Source organism: Denticeps clupeoides, chromosome 5, assembly GCF_900700375.1.
Source record: "Denticeps clupeoides chromosome 5, fDenClu1.1, whole genome shotgun sequence".
Lineage (NCBI taxonomy): Eukaryota > Metazoa > Chordata > Actinopteri > Clupeiformes > Denticipitidae > Denticeps > Denticeps clupeoides.
In genome coordinates, this window is record NC_041711.1 from 33,390,216 (window position 1) to 33,399,889 (window position 9,674).

At 45.7% G+C, this 9,674-nt stretch overlaps 1 protein-coding gene across 3 annotated transcripts in view; it reads left to right on the forward strand.

Annotated features, from left to right (window-relative positions):
* lars2 (leucyl-tRNA synthetase 2, mitochondrial) overlaps positions 1 to 5,280 on the forward strand; it is a 40,112-nt gene extending 34,832 nt beyond the window's left edge. For 2 of the 3 annotated variants that reach the window (XM_028979997.1, XM_028979996.1), the window contains 4 exons: positions 182 to 259; positions 403 to 514; positions 2,450 to 2,577; positions 4,881 to 5,280. In XM_028979997.1, the coding sequence (XP_028835830.1) occupies positions 182 to 259; positions 403 to 514; positions 2,450 to 2,577; positions 4,881 to 5,060 (498 nt within the window). In that variant the 3' untranslated portion in view covers positions 5,061 to 5,280. Of the gene's footprint in view, positions 1 to 181; positions 260 to 402; positions 515 to 2,449; positions 2,578 to 3,402; positions 3,457 to 4,880 lie in introns of those variants that run through there. The other variant, XM_028979998.1, reaches the window with a different exon arrangement.
* The last annotated feature ends 4,394 nt before the right edge of the window (positions 5,281 to 9,674 follow it).

Below are 9,674 nucleotides of genomic sequence, written 5' to 3' on the forward strand. Positions count from 1 at the left end.
CGTTTTGGGGCAGTAATGAAGTGCCTGGTGACATGCAGTGTCCTAGACTTGAACCGTAGTGCTGAGTGAGGAATGGTGCTGCTGTCTGGCCCCAACAGCCGGGGAGTGAAAAATAGGGAAGGAAAATGGGAAATAACAGTGTGGAGTTGACTTGGAGTGATGCATGCTGCTCTCGTTCCAGGTCACAGGTCACTTCACAGAGGACTTCCTGCTGAACGCAGCTATCTCCCGGCTCATGGGGCTCACCAACACTCTCTCTGTGAGTCGGGGGGGCAGGGGGTCCGCACATTCCAGAGATGTTGTCTTGTGTTGGTGCTCAGATAATGGGCCTGTAGACCGACGTCCAGCAGGGAACAGTTCTGGGAACAGTTTGAGTTCATCGGTCTCGTTCTCTCGTTGCAGACAGCCAGCGCCCGTGTGGTCCTGCACAGCGTGGAGTTTGAGGAGGCCCTGGCAGCGTTGTGTGTGATGGCTGCTCCCATGGCTCCTCACCTGGCCTCTGAGCTCTGGAAAGGTTGGTCACAAATTATAAACATTTCAGAGAGAGGAGAAGAAAGGGGAGCTGGATGAAGGACAGGAAGCTTGTTTTCATTTCAGTGAAAAATCCGGACACGTTATTCAAGTTATCTGAATTTCCATTCCATGCATTTTGCCAAGATCTGTATTTCTTGTTATGTAAGAATTATCTGAATGTTGGCTGAGGGAAGGAGACGTGAGGAGAATTATTTGAATGTGTCTATGGGAAGTGGGGGGACAGTCTTTCAGACACCTTAGTGAAAGTGATTGTTTTTGCAGCACAGCGCATGGTGCTCACAATGAAATGTGTCCCCTGCATTTAACCCGCCACCCTTTGTGAACAGTGGGCAGCCATCAAAGGCCCTCGAGGAGCAGTCCACTTCCTCTCCCGCTAGGTGTCCGCTGCCAGATTCAGATTTTATTTGTCACGTTCACCATAAGAAATGCTTATTGGCAGCCGAACTCACTGGCAGCAGACTTAGTGCCACTTAGTGATGGCATTTTCATCGTGTAAATGTTCTGCACGTCAGCATGTGACCGTGTTAAATGAACATCGAAACCAACATTAAACACTCACTCACTAACTTTTCATGCACGATTAGTAGTGGGGTCACGGCTGCCAGAGCCCATCCCCAGACTCTGGGCACAGGGTGGGGACTCACCGAGGGCGGGACATCACACACACATTCTAGTTGTGAGTCCACCTTCTGTCTTTGCATGGGCCGAGCATGCCTACTCCTCTAACACAGAGCCAGGAAAACAGCTTCAATATGACGGTATTATTCAAAGCTTTTTTCCACGTTGGAGGAAGCAAAATCTAAAACAGAAGCATTTTACAACGTGAATCTGTTTGTTGAGTCTATGTTTAATGGATATCTTTAGGTCCTGTTTTTGTATGTGATGGGAGGTCAAGTCCCTTCTTTTCTATTGCAGGAAGTGCTTATCCTCTGTAAAGAATCAGGAGATTCTTTCATCTGAGGCAGAAACGTAATCCTCCCGGAATCGTTTTACGTCCCTCCTGCACTTTGTTGTTGTTCATTATGCAGAAGCTGCTCTTCAGAAACCCTCGCTTGACTCCAGGACAGGATCATAGCAAACAGTATCATATCATACCTGAGCTTTAGGCAAATTCTCGAACACCTGACCTGCAGTATGACGGAACCTTGCAGGCACTTCAGATTGCCGTTAGTCTGCTTGTTTGCTCTGTCCAGTATTTCTGCCGCTTAAACACAAGACTGAGATGTACGCCAGGCGCCATTTACTGGTGAAATGGGGGAATAGGTCTCAGTGAGTGACCCGGGCGGCCAAATTTGGAGGAATGTCCCTCGCCTCTGTCACATCCAGCTATTGTCAGAGAGGCACACACCCAGGGAGCCCCCTGGACTCAAGCTTGACGTCCTCTCGCTGATAATCGTGTCGGGGGACCGTGTGAGATGAGAGTCCACAGGATGTTTGTATCGGTTTGCCTGTGTTCTGAAATGTGTCACAGTGTGCAATTGTGACTACTGGTGGGCAACTGTGGCTTTTGTTCCAAGTGCGCTACTTAAACCTGTCACAAACAGTGTGTGTGTGCGAGTGTGAGCTTGCATATGGCGTGCATGTTCATGTGTAGGTTATTGCAGGACAAGAATGGCATTGTTTGCATTGAAACTGCATGGACTCCACACCTATTGTCTGCGTGTTTTGTGTGTGTTTGCTGGCATGGATCGTGCTCCTTTACACACGTGCACACTCGTACATGCAGTCACACAAAAGCGAGCAGGAAACATATCCTTCCTGGAGGCCTCGTGTGGGTCTCATACCAGCAAGGTCGCAGCTAATTTTACTGAGCGTACAGAGAGACAGTTTGGGTTGTGTCTTCTGGCCCCCTATAGAGGATGATGATGATGATGATAAGCTTGATGATGGTTCTTTTTTTTTTTTATTGTTCCAGGTCTGACCCAGGTAAAGAACCCTCAGAGCATTCAGCTCTCCTGCGAGGGGGACGTGCTCCAGCAGCCTTGGCCCACCGTGGACGCTGAGTACCTCCAGACCCCCGATAGTGTGGAGGTGTCTGTGCGGGTGAGTGGTGACGTCGACGCGGTCACGAATACACGCCAACTCGCACCTAACTAGATCTTACCGTTTTGGTGTGCTTTATTCTCGATCAAAGACTAATGAAATGTAATCTGCGCTCTCTGCTCTGCTTTGTATTCACAGTGTATTCATGTTGAAGGCCTCTAGCCTGTGCTTGTGCGCAAAATGTCCTCTTTAAAATCAAATAGTTTTTACTGGGAGGGACATTCACAGCAAATACGGCTCTTCCCTGCTTTATGGCATTGTATAGCAATGAATTAGCATGGCGGTGCCAGAACATTCATACTAAGACTCCATTGAGGAACAAATTCTTGCTTAGACCATGGACTGATACTATTATCCATTTATTATCTAGATTATCTAGTTTCCCTGCACACAGAGACGGTGGAATTCCAAAAGTGCGTGTGGGGTTTTTTTTAAAGTGTGTGTGTATGTCCAGCTGCTTTTGGCATGTGGAGTCAGCTGCACAGGATCAAAGACCTGAAAATTCCCAACGGAGGGGATCAGAGTGTCCTGAAGCATGAACCCGGTCAAATACCCCATCACACAAAACACCAGCGTGGTGGGGGGTGCGGTGTCTCGTGTTGTCTCGCACTGTATCTTCACAATCGTATGATCAGGCACAAATCACAGTCTCTTCTATCCACACACACGTACTAATGTAGCACAGGCATAAATAGACATACCCTCAGCATAATGGGTTCGTGTTGCCAGTAAAGAGCAAGCCAGATGTATGAAATGTCCAGAGATGGAGGTTTATACCATCTGCCTTTCATTGCCATCACAAGCACTTCCCCTTCATGTGGTCAGGAGCTCCCACGAGCACGAGTGTCCCAGACGGACTGGTGAACGGATCAAAGCGGCTTTTATTCATTATTCATCACATTCCATCACCACGGCCCGGCTGAACTGTGGCACCATTACGCATGGCGCTGTTGGCACCTGTCCTGGTGAGCCTGGCGCTGCTGCTGTTTGGGCGTGTTCGCGTTTATGGGAATCCCCGCAGCACTGTGGCGGGGGTTAGCTGTTCGTCGGGGCCTGTAATGACAGGGTCCTGATTCCTCAGTGCGCTTGCTGTTGCTTTCACCCATTATTTATATATGCTTTCATACACATTCATTTTCAATCATGCTCAGAAATAGACACAAGAGCTTTCACATACAGTACAGGGCAAAAGTCTGGACACCTTCTCATTCAAGGTGTTTTCTTTATTTTCATGAACATTTACGTTGGTAGATTCTCACTGAAAGCATCAAAACTATGAATGAACACGTGTGGAGTTCTGTACTTAACAAAAAGTGGAGACCTGGCCTCCACAGTCACCGGACCTGAACCCAATCCAGATGGTTTGGGGTGAGCTGGACCCCAACAAGTGCTAAACACCTCTGGGAACTCCTTCAAGACTGTTGGAGAAGCATTTCAGGTGACGACCTCTTGAAGCTCATCGAGAGAATGCCAAGAGTGTACAAAGCAGTAATCAGAGCAAAGAAACTAGAATATAAAACATGTTTTCACTTATTTCACCTTTTTTTGTTCAGTACAGAACTCCACATGTGTTCATTCATAGTTTTGATGCCTTCAGTGAGAATCATGTAAATAAAGAAAACACGTCGAATGAGAAGGTGTGTCCATACTTGGCCTGTACTGTATTCATGCTGGTTTACGAAAAGAAAAATGCAACACATTCCTCAAACACCTGCATAGAAGAGAAACCGCCCTGGTTTCCGTGTGGCCTTCCTTTCATATAAAGAATATATGTTTTTCCTCCACTTGCTTTTATAACAAATGATTTTAATTCACTTCAGTTGAAAACCGCTGTTTATCTGTCAAGAAAAACAGGGAACCGGAGTGAATTTTTTTAAGTCAAAGTTAATATATTGCCAGAAGTGTGAAAAAGCATAATCTTTTTACGCAATTCTGTTATAAAGTTGTTTGTCTACACTGCCCTGTAAAAATGAGGCTTTGATTAATTACAGGCTAATTACTGTAATGATTATGATCGTTTATCTGACAAAAATGTTGTTTAATGTTAACTGTTGCATTAAATATTTGCTCATTTCTTGATCAAACTGAATCTACTTAATGAGCAGACTTTAATGGATTTCTCCTTTCCTGGTGGAACGGGCATATTTCAGAGATTCATGGGGCTCTAACTGTGACGATCATTTTTAAATGCAGAGAAGACACAGCTCAACTTTCTCATCTTCTGTAGTTCTTAAATCTCAGATGTTTTTTTTTTTTATTTATGACCCTAAGACATTTTCCTGTCTTGTTTTCTGTGATTGCAGATAAATAATAGGGCCTGTGGGACGGTGACGGTGCCCCGTCAGGTGGCCCAAGATGCCGACCGGGTACGAGAGCTGGTGCTGGGCAGCCCGCTTGGCGTCCATCTCCTTGGGGAACGTATAATCAAGAAAGCCATCCTTTCACCCAGGACTGCTCTCATAAACTTCCTAGTGGAGGAGTAAAGCCGGCACGGCCACGGGGCTAAACTGCCGTCTGTACCAAAATTGTGCTTCTGATGTCTTTTTTCTTATTATTTATTTAAAATGAATCCATAAAATGTATGGTCTAAGAAATATTTCTCTACTCACCATAACTTTGTTAAGAAGGTCATGCGTCTGAATGGAAAATATTACTGGCTCCCCTCTGTGCTGTCGAATAAAATCTGATGTTTATGAGAGGTGATGATTGCCTTTTGTTTTATTTTCTGATATGAGAATATTATCACCTCCATGACATCACGCGCTGGCACCAGCCGTGCCGCAGGGCCGTGGTGTTTAAATGAGCCGGGCTATTTCTGTAGGTGGCTGATTGAGTGCTGTGCTATTCTAGTCCTTGCCTGTTCACAGGGAAGACTTTTACAGACTCTACACTTCTGCATGTTGTACATTCACACCTTTCATCCTGAAACGTTGCTTTATTGCCCCCATTCTCGTTCGTTCTGCTGGACTGGCCACCCGCAGTGTTGAGAAACGCCGCTCCTGCCTGCTGGGGGTTAAACGCAGAATAAGACCTCCGTCTGACTTCTCCAGCACCTGCATTATATTCCGGAACAGACACACTTGTCGGACTGGCATCGCCGAAATCGACCTTGACATCTGAGAGATTCAGAAGTCCTGCCAAAAGTCCTCTGATCTGAGAAATGGCAGAAACATGCGGCCGTGAGCTTTCTGCTGAGACTCAAAAGGTTTCTTTTTTCTTTTTGTGAGTGAACATCAGCGTTGCAGATTCTGGTTTTAACCTCCTGAGGCACCAGGAGCTGAGAGGGTCTCTTTTGTTGGTGAGAGCTTTTAACGCGGCCAGACGGTGCTCACCTACTGTGCACACAACACGTCGAGATGATTCACTCATATCACGTTCCTGGTACAGTCTTCAAGAAGGGACCTTCTGAGCAGCCCTATCATCATTCACCACACACACACTCACACACACCCACACACCGACTCACACACACACACACACACACACACACAATCACATACACACACTCACACACACCCACACACCGACTCACACATACACACACACACAATCACATACATACACACACTCACACACACACATACATACACACACAATCACACACACACACACTCACACGCACACACACCATCACACACACATACACACACACTCACACACACCCACACACCGACTCACACACACTCTCTCACACACACACACAGAATCACATACACACACATACACACACATATACACACACACACTTACATACACACTTACATACACACACAATCACACACACACATACATACACACACTCACACGCACACACACTTACATACACACACACACACTTACACACACACAATCATACACACACAATCACACACACATATACACACTTACACACACACACACACACTCTCTCTCACACACACACACACACACTTACATACACACACACACTCACTTACACATACACTTACACACACACACTGCTATACAGACACATTTCAAACATCAATATTTAAATCTTTAACCTCTGTTTCTTGCTTATACTGTGAATATGATAATAATTTTATAGTCTGTTGACATTCTGGGTTTATGTTTTATGAAGGTTATATATGTTGATCATATTCATGACATATTAATAAATGCCAAAACTACTTTGGAAGAATTGCAAATTGCGCTATGGGCCATTTTCTGTGTGTTTTTTTTTTTTTTTTTTTTTGAAGGGGCACCAAGTGCACCAGGCAAAAACTCCTGAACACCACTGGTTGGTCCATAAAATAGCCAGTATTGCCAAATGATGCATTTTGATGCATTTCAGCTCTTTCTCTTGCTAAATCTAGCATTTTTGTTGTTGTTCATGGGTCATCCAGAGTCCTGAGACTGGAGAACGGACCAAGCTTCTCCACCGCTGCTTCTCATCTGTGTCTGCAGTCTGAGTATCAACTCCACATACTTCCATGGGGACCTTTTAATGCTTTTGAAGCCTTTTAATGTGTTGTACAAATTGTATCATACAGCACCATACCGAGGGGAAAAAGGCTTGATTTCCTCAGTCATGGCAGATTTATTTTGGTGACTATAGGGTGCGTGGTGGGGCATGAAAGGAGGAGGAAGAGAATGGACAGACAGCGACAAACAAAATAATGGCTGTTCCAGTTGTGCTGAAGCACAAGAGACTGGGTGACCTCTGACATTTCTCATGTTCCTCACTCTCAGCTCTCAGTAGGACTCACACCTAATGGGCCCTCAGATGCAAAGAACAGGAAGGCCATAGCAGCAAGATCTAAAATGGTTTTGTTAATAACCTCTTTCATGAGTCTGGATGCAGCATTTCTTGCTCAGATTCTTCTGTGGTTGGCCAAGGTCAGGGAACAGACCCAGGAACAGGTATATGTATTTATGTTTTTGTAGAAATGTATGGTACGCACACGTGTAAAACATTGTTCAATATACAGAGTACTCCAGTATTTTATAACTGTTAACTGTCGCATAAATATAATGCAACAATTACATATCTAAATTTGTTAACATACTCTTATTATATTTGTATAAGCATGATGCATTTGCTCAGAACATCATGCTGTGGTTTGCCTTTGTCCCTCTGTATCCTCTTCTCCAGCTGGGTGGTAGTAGCCTAGCGGGTAACACACTCGCTATGAAGCAGAAGACCCGGGTTCAAACCCCACTTACTACCATTGTGTCCCCGAGCAGGACACTTAACCCTGAGTGTCTCCAGGGGGGGACTGTCTTTGTAACTACTGATTGTAAGTCGCTCTGGATAAGGGCGTCTTGTAAATGATGGCACTTCTTGGCTTTCCACACAGTTTAAAAGGTTCTTCAGAGCTCCAGCACAAGCTTCCCCTTTGAAGTGCATCAAATTATCCTGGTTGTCCTTTATTTAACCACCTTTCTGAATGACCTTCAGACATTCAGATCCTTGCTCATATTTCATGTTAACTTCTAGATCAGGGATTCTCATCCTGGAGTAACACTTGCCAGAAAGATTTTTTTGTTAAGTTCATAACTCCACATGTGTTCATTCATAGTTTTGATGCCTTCAGTGAGAATCTACCAACGTACATGGTCATGAAGATAAAGAAAACACGTTGAATGAGAAGGTGCGTCCACACTTTTGGCCTGTACTGTATATACTGATGTCTCCACCATGGCACAAAACAACACCCTTAGCTTGAGTGATATTCTATTGCTGGAATTTTGATTAACAGTAGAAACGTGTTACTAATGTGCTAGTCTGTCACGAGCCCTGCTCGGTATGGAGGTGCAGTTGGGTTGGGGGGCTGTGTTTATCAGGGCTGGCATTTCACTCTGCCTCCCTATAGAAGATAGCGTTGCTCCAGAGGAATGCTTGGCGCGCCGCTCCGGCCGAGCGTGTTTTCTCACACGCAACTAAGGCCGCCGGTGATATTTGGGGTCACGCAGGCCAAGCACTCGAGCACCTGGACCATTCCCCACCCCCACAGCCGCCGCAGACCGGTCCAGCCTCGCCTCGGCCAGCGTATTCGCACCTGCCGGCCACCCACACGTACTTACACCGAGCGGCTCGTTCTGGACAAGGAACCACCCAGCTTGACCATTCCGTGCCAAGCCGGCGCATTCGGAGCAGTAAACAACGTACTTAACATCGATGTAACGTATTCGTCTGACCACCGCAAGTCATTCACACCTCGTACTGTACTACCCGTCCTATGTATGGCGTTTCCATGGCTACTACAAAAACAGGCACCAAATTGCGTCACGTGTGTAATAATTCCCGGAGGAAAATGAGGGGACAATTTTTAGGAGACCGTCATGACTTTTCACATTGTCCCATTAACATTAACAGGGTGGTAGTAGCCTAGTGGGTAACTCACTCGCCTATGAACCAGAAGACCCGGGTTCGAATCCCGCTTACTACCATTGTGTCCCTGAGCAAGACACTTAACCCTATGTTGCTCCAGGGAGACTGACCCTGTAACTACTGATTGTAAGTCGCTCTGGATAAGGACGCCTGATAAATGCTGTAAATGTAAAATGTAAATGTTAACATCTCGTTCACAAATCCTTTACATTTCATCGTCTCATTTATACAATCAGACGATGAGTAGGTGAAGGGACAGTCCCCCCCTTGCTCAGGGACATAACGGTCGTAAGTGGTGGTTGAACCTGTGACTTTGTGGTCTTCTGGTTCATGGGCGAGCGGGTTACCCACCCACTACCAGCCATCTTGTAGTTGTCTATTCACAAGCAAAACTGAAAAGGAGCCAGAAGTCTGTTTGCAATTAGTTTGTTCTCAGGGCACCGCCCCTCTTGGCCAATTGTGTAACCGGGTTCTGCTATTTCTCCATAACGGCTGAGAAGTGTCCTCAAAGTGTGCTACTGTTCTCACGACCTTCTGAGATGGAGAGCAAACACATTACAGGCAGCCACAAGAGAATGGGTTTGTGCCCACTTGTCCACGTCATTTTTTAATGGTATGTCTGTTTATTGTCTTGGCGCTAACTGTGTTCTCTCCCAGGATTTGGGTTACAACAGTAACGGAAAGTCGGTGTTGTGGCTTCACACCATGAAGATGACTCTGCAATGCTGTAATGATGCTGTAATGC